A 13,130-nucleotide genomic window follows, 5' to 3' on the forward strand; every position below is an offset into this window, starting at 1 on the left:
TGTTCTTTTTTAATGTTTATGTAGTCGTCATCGTCCTCGCTGTCTTCACCACCATGCTCATCGCAGCCTCAGGTTAGCCACAGCAGAACGAAGGCCTCACCATTGTGTCACTCTGCATCCCTCTCCTGGGCAAAACGTAATCATGTAGGTCCTGCAAAGGCTCCCAGTCCGTCAGTCCGTCTGCGTCGGTGGCGGCCCTTGATACGCCTTCCATCTGTCGGGCTTCATTCTGTTGTAAGTGTAGTCCATCTTCAGTCTTTTCTTACTCTGACACCCCTGGCCTTCTGCCATGTAGCTGCAGTCTTCAAGGCATCATGTTTTGTTGGGGTCTTTTCTCAACCATTCTTAAGATTTCTTTCTTCCTGGTTTATTTTTTCCCTTTCCACCATGTCAGACAGCAAAAGTACATCATTCCATGCTTTGCTGTCCAGGTATTTTTGATTCCATACATATGCCAAATCATTTTCAAAGCATAGAAGAAGTTTACCTTTCATGGACTGGCGCTTTTTTTTGCCATAGGCTCCACATCCAGCCTCTTCTTTTCACCTCATCTTCATGATCTTTCATTTGGATCTGCTAAATCAAGGGGCTTCTAATTTTTTGTCACGTGGTATTATTTCTTCTGTGTTTGAGACCTGGTTTTAAGTTCTCATATCCTAAACCTAGTCTCCTTTTCTTTCCTTAACTCTTGTTTAGTGGTCCCTGGGTGTTTCAGTAATGATAAACTGTTTCCTTTAATCAAGGGGATGGTTACTTTCTCCCTTGACATCTGGTTTCTTCATATTTTTGAACGCAGACATTGTAGTTGAAAGGGAAGATATTCCAATAAGAAAAGCTTGTCATCAAATACTTAAACTTTTTTCCTCCTTCACTCACCGACCACAAATGTATCTTGAAAATCTGGAAAAAAATTATATGTACAGAGTAGCCAATGTTTCTAAATGGCCTGATGGCCACCAGCAGAAACACCTAGCTGAAAAGAGTCTTTTAGTGCTATTTCATCCTACTTTTAAGGAGTGATCACACTTCTAATGCATACATGAATAGAAAAATAAATCTTGCCGGGTAGAAGTTAATGCTCTTAATTGCAAAACTGGGACATTGATTTTGTTTTTATCATTCTTTGATATTGATCACATTTCACCTGTGTTCTTGGAAATTCTTCTTTGAGATATGTGGATTTTTTACAGAGGTGAAATAACTACTCTAGCCGTGGTCCAAATATTTTTCTTTTTCATTCATTTCATTTCCATATGTATCTTTGCACATATGGAAATGCTTAATGTTTTACTGCTATTAAAAATTAGTGTCAAATGCTTCCACTTCTTTATAGCTTTTTTATTTTCATCCTGATAAATATCTTAAGATGAGGCCTTTTCCCAGACTCTTTTCTTTTCATGTGAATACTATGTGAACAGTAATTGCTTTTATTAATTATCTAGCTCTCATGTAATATTCAGAACTATGGACCACTCTTGATGTTATCATTTGGAGCTAGTTAAATATTTTGGGATCTCAGGAGGTGTGAAGTTAAGTACAGACTTAAATTCTTCCCAACTCATGCTTCTTACCCCTCATTTGTTTTGCTGACATTGACAAACATCTGACATTTTACCTGGGGATTTTATTATTTAGCAACCCTTGGAAAATTCTATGTCATGTTTCTGTAATTTGAAACTGGAATCTTGTTTGAATTTGACTTATCTATGCTAGTTGTTAAGAAAATACTTATTGAAGGAGACTTGAGCTTGAGTGTGCCTGCCTAGAACAAAAGCATTAATTGAACATGAGTTTACTTCAGCAGTAAATAAACTGACTTATGTAAGACATTACAGCATAATCTGTTGTCATTATGCAGGAAACCAAGCTGAGAGTTTTGTTAACAAACTTCATAAAATGTCTAAAAATGAGTTCTCATCCACTAGTAGTGAGCATTTGCTTTAAAAAAGTTCAGAAAATCAGGTTCTCTTTCAGTATAACTCTGTTTGGCAAAGCAGGAGGTTGCTGCTAAAAGGTTTAAAATTTTATACCTTACTTCCCCTGATGTCCCGTCTTCATCCAACAGACTAAAATTGCAAGGCCTATACAGAAAGATTTATCAGTAAATACTGATAAATACTATATAGTCTGGTATGTATTGGTAACTAAATGTTACCAATATGTTAAAAATATTGTACTCATCTTTACACCTTTGCATAAGGTGTCTTACAAGAAAATTAAGAACACCTTTTTGTAAATTAGTTTAATATGTAAGAAACCAGACAACGTTTTTGGCAATAAAGGTGTCTCCGCTGGCTTTGTAAAATTTGAATGACAAGGTAGTATTTAATGTCCTGTCAACAAGTAGTATTAGTACAGCTCTGATATTCTCCTAGGTGTACAAAGAGGCTGAATTGCTCAGCGTTGCATGAGGCCAGTGTATGAGCACTTTATTATTGCTTTTATTAAGAAATCTGTGCTCTTGAATTTAAGGGGGTGGGAACATCCTGTATATTGTGTTTAAAATGTTGTTGAACTTTCTTGTAGTTCTGAGCACATTTCTACCACTAAAACTTTGACAAAGAGAAAAAAGGTTGTTTCAAAATGTAGAGCAAAAGTTTTGCTGCTGGGAGGCTTTTTCTAGGTTCCTTGAATAAAAGCACTTTTCCTAGTTGAAAACTTTCCTTGACTTCAGTGGTGGTTGACCTTGGCTGGACACCAGATACCCATCAGGCTGCTCTGTCACTCCCCTCCATTGCAAGCCAGGGTGGGGAGAAAATAAGAGAAAAAAACTCATATGTAAAGATAAAGGCAGTTCAGTAAAGCAAAAGCTTCACATGAAAGCAGGGGAAAACAAAAGATTTATTCTGTACTTCCCATCAGCAGGGGATGTTCAGACACTTCCTGGGAAGCCAGTCTTCAGTGTGCGTAGTGATTGGCCAGGAAGACAAATATCACAATAACTAATGTCTGCCCATTTTTCCTGCTCCTTTCTCCTAGCTTTCATTGCTGAGCAGACCTCATATGGTACAGAATGTCCCTTTGATCAGTTTGGGCCACCTGTCCTGGCTGTGTCCTCTCTCAGGATTTTGCCCACCCCACTGGTGAGGGTGAGATGTTGGAGAGAGGGCAGTGATGCAGGGCCAGCGCTGCTCAGCAGTGGCCACAGCACTGGGGTGTTACCAGCCCCTTTCCAGCTACCAGTGCAGAGCTCAGCACTGGGAGGGCTGCTCTGGGGAAATGAGCTCCATCTCTGCCAGATCCAATACATCTTTTTAGAATAGGTCTCTAGATGAGTTAAGAACATACATTAGGAGCGGGTAAAAAATTGAAAATACTGTCCTGAAGTGTTCTGCACAAATCTGATAAAGACAGTAGATGTGGCAATTTTTTAAGATAAGCTAGCAGCATGCTTGTTTAGTAATGTTGACTTTCCGTCCATCCTTGACACTTTCTCTTCCAGATCATCTATTCTTTTAGTGTTTCTGTTTGCCTTATGTTTTGCTGCCTTTTATATGTCAAACTCACTGCAGTGTATTGAGTATGAATAGAGATGTCACTGTTTTGTGAGAAAAAGCCAGAAATAGTCTTACTGAAAACTTGTGACCATCATTCCAATGGTCTTTGTTTTAGCTGCAGTACTTTAACTGAGACCCAAATGCCTTTCACAGTCCTACACAGTATGTTTGCCCAAGCACATCCCATGCTGCAAAACAGAAGTTACAGATGTCTGATCTACTCAACAGCAATTGCATAATTTTTTCCCTTTTACTTCAGAATTTATTGAACCTAAACCATACCTAGTAGTCTTCTTTTTTGTATCTGTTTTTCTTTGGCTTCTTGTAATACCTTATGTAGATAAACCTCTAAGGTTTTTTCTTCTCTTAAAACTTCAAATGCTTTTGTCATGATCTTTCAATTGGAATTTTTTTATTCTTGAAGGTTCTGCAAAATTGTCTCTTCCCTATCAGTCTTCAATACTCTTCCATAACTTAACAGACTCCTGATGCCAGTTTCTTGACTTAACACCAAGGGCCTTTTTTCCTTTCCCAGTCACTACCTTATGGCATTAAAGCATTCTTCTAAACTGGTTTGTGAGGCTTCTTGCTTTGCTTCTTCCTTTCAAAAGCAAGCGTAAGGGAATAATAAAAATACAAGATGTAATTGGAAGAAATTGCCTGAAAACTGTCATGTAACACTGAATCTGCTCTTACAATGTGGTCTTTAATAAATACATTTTAAACAGGGTGTGGTAAGGCTTGTTCAGTGGATCCATGAGAGCAAGACCATTTTTTTCTCAGTTGTTGTTTGTCCCAGAAATTAAGTTCTTAGGAAAAGAAACCAGTTGTACATAAATTTGACAAACAGTTATATCTTGACTTAGCAACATTTGAAGATTTCAAATGATTTCAAAGGATTGCAAATGCATGGAAATGGAATACCAACTTTTAGATTGGGAAAATGATCTAAGTGCATTGCAAGATAAAGGTACAGGTGATGACATATACTTTATTAGACAGGCTGATATGATTGGGCAAACAGTGATATAGGGTGTACCACTGAGTTTCTTCTGAAAGTTAGTGCAACAACTAGAAAGACTGGTTTAGTTCATGAGGAGAGGGCAGCATGCACTGGTGAAAGGTAAAACTAAAGGAATTTCTTAGTACAAGAAGACATAGGAAGGGTTGTCATTTATATTGTAAAAACTTTGGGAAATGCAGTTTTAATTATAGATTTGATACCTGCTAGCGAAGAGAGGAAGAAATGTAGAGGTTCTCAATAGCATGAACTAATGGGTATTGACCTGAGACAAGTCAATTCAAATTGATTTCTCACAAAGGTCAGCACTTGCTTATTATTCAGTTTGAATGTCCAGGTTAGCAGAGAAGGCAGTCAAATCCCCTGACAAACAGGGACTCTGATATTTAAGTGCTTTTAATATGGTATCCAAAATTAGAGGGAAGACAACCTTGGCTGTCTCTTTTGTGTGTGCAGCTGAGTATTCATGAAAATATTCTGTTATTATCATTGAATGTTACCTTAGTTCCTTGGGAAAAAGTTACATTTGAGATGATGTTCTCAGAACCATCACTTTGAGCACTGGACTTGTATTTTTCTTCTTTATATCAGTTTTTAGTCTTCTGGTTTTTACTTTTCAGCATGTTTTTAGTTTGGAGAAGTAAATTGGAAAAATTACGTCTACTGACCCAAACTACCAAAACTTACTTCTTGTACTATGATTGCAACCATAACATATGCTTTGTAGGCTACTCAAGGTGCTGTTATTCGTCCTATTCCTGTCTTTCCTGGATAGGAAAGAAGTATGAATTTCCAGTACTCAGCATGACAGCTCTTCAGAAAACTTGAAAAATTAATCTTGAATCCCATAGGTTAGTTCCAAATCCTGATTAGACAGTCACATAATTTAGACTCCCATGTGTTTCTCCTCGTGGTTCATACACACATGTGGTCCTTCAAATGTGCTTTTTGCTTTTGCACACTGTCTGGGCTTTTAAGTGAGAAAGTCTAGAGGAACAGATCATCTGAGCACTTGATTGATGTCTGTGTTACTGTGGTCTTTGACAAGAAGAGCAATCAAGAGAAAGTCCTCTGTAACTGTTCTAAGCAATACTTCATGATGAATGTGCAGGAAGACTTCTTAAAGCTATGCTCCTTGTTCTTTTAAGCATTCACATAGACACTATTAGAAACTTGAAAACTTGGCCAAAGGTGTAGCTTTTTGAGGAGACCACAAAAGACATCTCCCTGGAGCTGACATTCCCACTTTTTTCCATTGCTTTGAAATTTAAAGTCTTCTGGTTCAAGTGTTAGAATTTCCAGGGCTTCCCAGTGAAGTGGAAATTGGCATGACTAGGCTTTTCATGTGGTATCTGTCTGTGTTTGAGTGTGCTTGCACACATATGGATGTGTTGGGTTTTTTTTCCCCTAAGGAGGGGAGGGCTGGAGGGATTTTGAATCAGATTCATCACATTGGGAAAGATTAATCCAGTTGCTTGTTTGCTTAAGTTATAAGCAACAGATTTTTATAATACAAAGTTTTAGGTCATTGTGACTGTTCAGACCCTATTGTTTCGCTGTGCTTATGATTATGCAAATATTTTTCTGTCAAAAATTATTGAAATCCTAATTTTTCAAGAAATGTAAAAATCAACTTAACTACTATGTAGATTAGATGAAATGTAATTTTAATGGAAGGAGACTGTGTACACTAGAACATATGATAGAAAACTTAATAATGGCATGGCACTTTCATTCTCTAAGGCTGGGGAATTAAAAATGTAAAAACACAGTATTTCTCATGGTTTATGGCAATAGCACAATGAAAGCATGGTATTTAGATTAGTCTTGCACAAAAACTCAGCAGGATTCTATAGGAGTCTGTCTCTAAGTAAACTTTATGAAAAGTCAATCATGCTTATTTTGATGGCTTACTTTTTCATCTTCTTTCTATATATAGACTCAGCATTCCAAGCATGCCAATGGTGTCTCTCTAGAGAAAGGGTGTTTATTAGAATTTGACAAAGAACTTAACTGCCAAAATGGTCAAAAGGGCAACTATATCTTGTTTCTAAATGTGGTAAAAATCAACTCCTGAACATCTCAAAGTCCTCTGAAATAGTGATGCACTCTCCTGCTTCATGTCACCTTGAGCCCAGGTAGAGTATGTTTAGATGTAGGCTTTAAATTGTTAAGCCACCTCTTTCCTAAAGTGACACTAACTGGCAGCGCTCTTCCCCCTAACCCTGAAATTTCTTAAACCCAGATTTCTTAGTTGATATGTTTATTTGATAAGTGAACAGCTGTGAAGGGAATGTCTGTGAAGGGAATTAGGTGACAGTGTGGGATTTGACAAGCATGCTCAGCCTTGCCTGCCTACACCCTTTTGTAGCACTACAGTTTAGATGTCTGTAAAAAGTTGGGTGGTCTATAGCAATAGCAACAACGTGCCATTGCACATTACCTGGTGTCTTGTGTGGTTTTATGGAAGCCTATGGTCCTTTGAAGTTTGCAACTGGAGGAGTCAAGTTCTTGGGGCTGTTTGGTTTCACTAAGTCCTGGTTCAGTTTGGCCTTCTGTGAAATAAAATTATCAAAGGCCATTTCACTGCTTGAATTTCTGGTGGAAAGATCCTCTTGCCCCTTTGATAGATGCCTCATCTTCAGTGGCCAGAATGCCTTTTTCTCCATTCTAGGCTCTCTGAAACAGTGATGAAACAGGGTGTTTGTGCCTTTCACACTTCTAACTGGTCGTGGAGATAAATGAGAGTGAAGGGAAGTTGTGTGGTTTTTGTTTTCTTTTTTTTTTTCTCTCTTTTTTGAGCTTGCTGCACAGAATTTCTGTAAGCTGTTCGCAGTTCCTCCACAACGCTGTGTTCTTTGGCCTTCTTGATGTATTTGAAGGACTTGTGGTGACTTCTTGTCCTTCACTCTGTTGTTCTGGTTGTTTGCCAAATTTCTTCAATTTATATCATCTTTTAAAGTCTTTTTTCATGGCCATCATCAAAAAGGAAATTTTGAACCCAGTCCTTAAAAGATGATATGACTTTGAGATTCTACAACTTATTTTACACTCTAATCTGATTTTAGCAAGTTTTTACATTTTTGGAGTCTTTTAGAAAATTCATGTAAGCCTAGCAGTAATTAAAAGATGAAAGAAAATTACATTAAATACATTTTCACACAAGTCAGATTTTTGATAATGATGAAAACCTGAAGTCCTTTTTCCAATTTGCTCAAAACAATATAATCTTAAATTGTGTTCAGATGCAGACTGGACAGACTGATAAGGAATTAACGCCATCAGTTGCTATTGAACATAACAGCGGTGATAGAGCTTTTGGCTCAGAAGTGATGATAGATCTTCTGGCTCACAAGCTCCAACACCGCTGCTCAGCAGGTGCTGGGAACGTGTGTTGGAGGAGCACCACACTCTGCATGCCCACAAACTTCTGCAAAAGCTTTTGCTGCTTGCTGTAGTTGCCAGCACAGTACTGAGCTAGGTAGATCTTTACTAACTGTGACCATTTTTTATTTTGTGTCACTTGGTGCTGTCACTGCACTTCAGTCCTTACTAGGTATAATGAACTTGGAAAATTCAGTCTGGGCACCTCTGGTTATTATCTTTTCTCCCCACCTAAGATGTGTTTGTTTTGGCTGCCCATGAAGAGGAAACTGGTTAACTGGGGTTGGCTTATGAGGAAAAAATTATTTTGACCAGTGAATATTTTCAGTTCTGAAATATTACAGTTTCAGAGTTGAGTCCTGTATCACTTTGTTATGGGAGATAGATTAGTGAAGGATTTGTTATTTATATGAAAGTCTATTTTTGATGTTTATGTATTTGAGCTGATTTTACTTCTAATTCAGTAATGAAAAATAGAGCTTTTATATAGAGCTATAATCAGAAATATTTCCAAGTACTTTAATGCATGGATTCTTACTGATACATGCATTGTAGACAGTTCCTTTGTATTCCAAAATGTTCCTCACTTGACTTCTGCCATTCTGTTTAAGTCCGGAATGTGCTTCCCAATTGTGATGTCTTTTGACCAGGTATTTTGTATATTATGATGATACGTGCTCATTAATCATATAGTAGTAAGAGTTTATTAAACACAATTTCTTTTTTTCTTGTTTTGTCTTGCAGGCACCAAGTATAGATGAAAAAGTAGATCTTCACTTTATTGCATTAGTTAATGTAGGTGGTCATCTCTATGAATTGGGTAAGAACACTTTTTATCCACTCTCTCAATTTTTTAGAAAAAAATTCAAGTAGTGATGCTGTTAACTGTCAAAGTTTCTGAAGAGATTTCTTGATATTATGTTGGGCTTAAGTTCTTTTCAGCTGCATCTTACAGTCTGGGAATTTCTTTCAAACAACTGCAGCCTTCTTGGTTTTTTGGCTTTTTTTGGGGGGGGCGGGTGGTGTTTGTTTATTAGGAGTTTTTTGGGGTTTTTTTGGATTTTTTTGGGTCTTACTGTTTTCCTTCCCATAACTTCATCCTATTAAGATAAAGTGGTGCAGAATACTAGACTGCATCCAAACTTCTATGGGCATTTATAAAGACAGGAAGCAAGAAAAATGGATAAAACCTCAAATTTTCACAGGACATTTGTCATATTTATGTTCCTGAACTACTTGAGGAAGTCTTAAATTAACTGTGTGCCACTTCAGAAATGTTAGCTGTATTATTAAGCAGTGTGATAATGTTTAAACTCAAATTATGTAGTCAGGTTACTAAGAGATACTAGCACTCTGCAACTTGTAATAGTCTGGTATTTTTTCCTCTACTTTTTGTGGTCAGTAGACAGTTAACTGTGCAATGGTAGTCCTTATTTTTTGAAATACAGCTATTTTTCCCTGTTCAGATTGTGTAGCACTTAGTTTTGCTCAGCTATTCTCTAATGACTCCAATCTTAAATATGTTGCTGGGCAACTAGGTTTTCCAGCAGGCTCTTCAGAAATCCAGCAAGCAGATCAGCATTTAAAAACTGCAAGTCACTGATCTTTCCTAACATAATTTTTGCAGTATTTTATGGTGATAAGACTTTCATCTTCTGAAAATCAGCATGTAATTAGGCAATGCCCCTAACAGGTGATAAGTAATCACAGCATGGGGCATAAGCAATATATAAGATGTGCTTATGTTAATATTAAGTTGATCTAAGGGGTATTACCAGGGATAAGTCATAACCAATAGCACACATTTTTGTATTTTATGACACTGTCTATGTGTCAGTGGACTAGATCAAAAAGGAAAGTACTGTAAGATGCAATAAATATTTTATGGCTCTAGATTTCAAGGCATAAAGGATGACTTTCACTTTTTTTGGTTGTGTGCCACTATTTTTGTGATACATTTTCATTGTCCATTAATTTATGCTGCTTAAAAAGCAGACGACATACTATGATGAGCATGTTTACCCATTTTCTGTAAGTATGATGTGAGAGAAGCCCCATTTGAATTTTTCCTAAAAATAAAAAATTAGAAGGAGAAGAGGCATTTAGCTCTGCTGTACAGTGGAATGTCAATAGTACTATTTCTTTTGTTCTTAAAATAACTTCTGTCTGTACCAGTGGAAGGAAGCAAAAAACCCCCACCTTAAAAGTAGTAAAATGGAAGGTTTTTCAGTTGATTCACTGGCTTCAGACAGTGTGGGCAGCATGTGGGCTTTGGCATGCAGAAAATGCTAAGGAAGCACGTGGATATTAAATGTATATGATGTTTCTGTCATGGAAAACACATTATTTTTAGGCACATGAAATTAAAATGTTGTTCTGCCAATATGGACACAAAAAAGCCCCAAAATTAAGGTAAACCTAGCTTGCAACAGTGCAGGGTATTCAGTTCTGTTTCCCTGGCATTTTCTGAGGGTTTTGCCTTGTATCTGCAGCCATGGTAGTTACAATAATGAACAACATCTTGTTCATATAAATCCAAATGTTTTCTAACATCAAATCTATTTTTAGTTGTGGAAAATGTAGTTTGGAAGTGTTGTCAACTTTGGTGGCATCTTTGGGAGGGAAATGCCTTTTACAGAAAGACAGAGCCAAAAGTGATTTTGGTTTAGCAAATATTTAAGACAACCTGACATAAGTTTTCATACTATAAACTCGTTGCAAGTAACCTGAAGCATATTTATATGAATGAAATTCTTTTTTAAATGCTGAGAATGACAAGGATTATTCTATTGGAAATGCAAGAAAAAAAATATAAAAGAAAAATAACCAAGGCAATACTGTTTCAATGCTGTGAAAGTACTTAATACATAGAGCTGTTGGGTTTGTTTGCTGTTTTATTTTAAATAACAGCGACATTTTCTGTGATGCCAGACTCTTCAGAATGGTGGGTTTGCTACTCTGGTCTGTTGTGGAGTCCCTGAGCACAGCTGTCAGACACCACAGACATACAGCTGTCTGTCTGTGTAAATCCATCAAGCGTAGCTGAAATTTTTCTATTCTACTTAAAAAACAGAAGTCCTATACCAGCACTAAACCAACAGCAACTTAGAGCTTTGAAGTTTTCAAATTAAATATTGAAAAATATTTCATCGTTTTGATTGGATTATTTTTTAAAAGCAACAGACTGTATATAATGGTACTGGTAGAAGCAGTCAGCAGTGGAGAGACCAGGGAACAGCTAGCTGTGTGTGTGAACTTCCTGAAAAATGAGACAGCATTTTGGAAAGTGAAGTACAAAAGATCTGTTTAAATAGTTTTAACTGGAAAAATGAAGCTTTTATAATTTTATAAATGTGTTATTCAATCCCACTTTGTCTTTCAACAGATGGGCGCAAGCCATTTCCAATAAACCATGGGGAAACCACTGATGACTCTTTTTTAGAGGTAGGGATAGAGAACCTTCTTAAATGGTGCTGTATGAAATTCTTGCTGTATGTATAAAATAGAAATAATATATAAAAATGTATAAAATAGATATATGAAAATATAATATAAAAATGTATAAAATAAATATATTAAAATACTTAGACAAGTCTAAGCTATATTTATAGTTGGATGAGGAATAGAGCAAGTGGGATGGTGAGGCCAAATTAGGTTTGAAAAGAGATACTTTGGAACACTTATATTGTGACTGTGGATGACAGAGTATCATAACTATATATAAAAAATATCATAAGGGTCGACTGCAAGATCAGACTGACTTACTTCTGTGCTTAGATTTTCATATACCTTTCAATTAGTACATCTAACAAGAAGTTAGCAGGTTGAAAACTTAAAATTTTTCATTCTCTTTCTTTTGGTTTATAGTTTGATAGGTGTCACGCTAGACAGAAGTTGATTTCCTTTCTGACCCTTGCTAATAATCATTCTTCTCTACTTTCACAGCTTCTTTTGGGTGCTTCTTTGTGTCATGAGCTGAGAAATTAATTGGAAAGGGATACACTGAGTTGGGCGGATAAACTGTCATCCCCACAGAATGATGCAAAGTTGAAGTTGAGAGAAGGCATAGATCTGAGTTTTATGATATCCAGATTGGATTAGCATTACAAAAGGAAGAAACCAGAGAAACTAAAACAAACAAAATACAAAATTATTTTATAGTCTAGAAGCATAGACTAATCTCTGTAAAGTTTGCAAATAATTTGTGCTTGCTTGGACAGGGGAAAAAATTGGATAAAGCTTTCCTTATTCCATATGTGTCTTTTTCCTGTTTTTGCTGATAACATGTGTTCTCCAGATTGCACCCTAAAGCTAGATGAAGGAATTACTTAAAATCTTTCAATTACCCCACCCAGCTTAGATTCATCTTGAAACAAAGGAAAAATTTCTGAAGGCAGCAGTATTAGTTAAGGCAAACTTTAGAGATGCATTTAGAAAGTCAGAAAGGCAACACATTTGCTTCACAAAGTAATATTCAGTCACAAAAATCATCATTGCTAAGGTTCTTCATAAAACTTTTTTATGCTGCCCATATGAGCACTGTAAGTAATCTTGAGTACTTACATCAGAAATACTGCTTATGTAGGTTTGTCACAGTATTTAGTAAACCTTTATGGAAAAATCATTTTGAGCATAGTTTGGATAAAGCAGATCTTCGTATTTCAGTTGTGTTTTGTTTGGTTTTTTATAACAAATATGATTTATACTGTTTTTCATTTTGGTTTTCTTTGTACTTTTTTTTCCCTTAGGATGCAATAGAAGTTTGCAAGAAATTCATGGAACGTGACCCAGAAGAATTAAGATTTAATGCAATTGCACTGTCTGCAGCTTAAAAGCCTTTTCCTTTGAGGCAACTCTATTGCAATGTATTGTAAGAATAAAACTGTTGCCATATGTTAATAGTACAAATTTTGATACTTCCCTAACATCTTGACTAATTGTAGCATACGTGGAATAAACTTTGCATTTGTCCTTGCTATATTTTGCTGCTTGTTCCTACAGCAACTTTGGGTATTTCTATACAGGCATGCATTTTGTGCAAGATTTTTATGTGGTGGGTTTTTTCCCTTCCACCCCCTTAAAAGTTTTGGGACTTACTGTCTGTGATATTTCCTTGTAATAATGATGAGCTGCTTCAGAGCAGGATTATCATTTGTATCATGCACACGTAACATTCTGAGAGGAGTATGTGGTATGATGATGGCTAAAAACTTGGAGTATGAGGCTAT

At 36.5% G+C, this 13,130-nt stretch overlaps 1 protein-coding gene across 2 annotated transcripts in view; it reads left to right on the forward strand.

The window, feature by feature from the left end:
* Positions 1-12,882, forward strand: part of UCHL3 (ubiquitin C-terminal hydrolase L3) — a 41,134-nt gene extending 28,252 nt beyond the window's left edge. For both annotated transcript variants that reach the window (XM_030234252.2, XM_050972488.1), the window contains 3 exons: positions 8,647-8,722; positions 11,288-11,346; positions 12,651-12,882. In XM_030234252.2, the coding sequence (XP_030090112.1) occupies positions 8,647-8,722; positions 11,288-11,346; positions 12,651-12,734 (219 nt within the window). In that variant the 3' untranslated portion in view covers positions 12,735-12,882. The remainder of the gene's footprint in view (positions 1-8,646; positions 8,723-11,287; positions 11,347-12,650) is intronic.
* The last annotated feature ends 248 nt before the right edge of the window (positions 12,883-13,130 follow it).

The sequence above is a fragment of the Serinus canaria genome, chromosome 1 (genome assembly GCF_022539315.1).
Source record: "Serinus canaria isolate serCan28SL12 chromosome 1, serCan2020, whole genome shotgun sequence".
NCBI lineage: Eukaryota > Metazoa > Chordata > Aves > Passeriformes > Fringillidae > Serinus > Serinus canaria.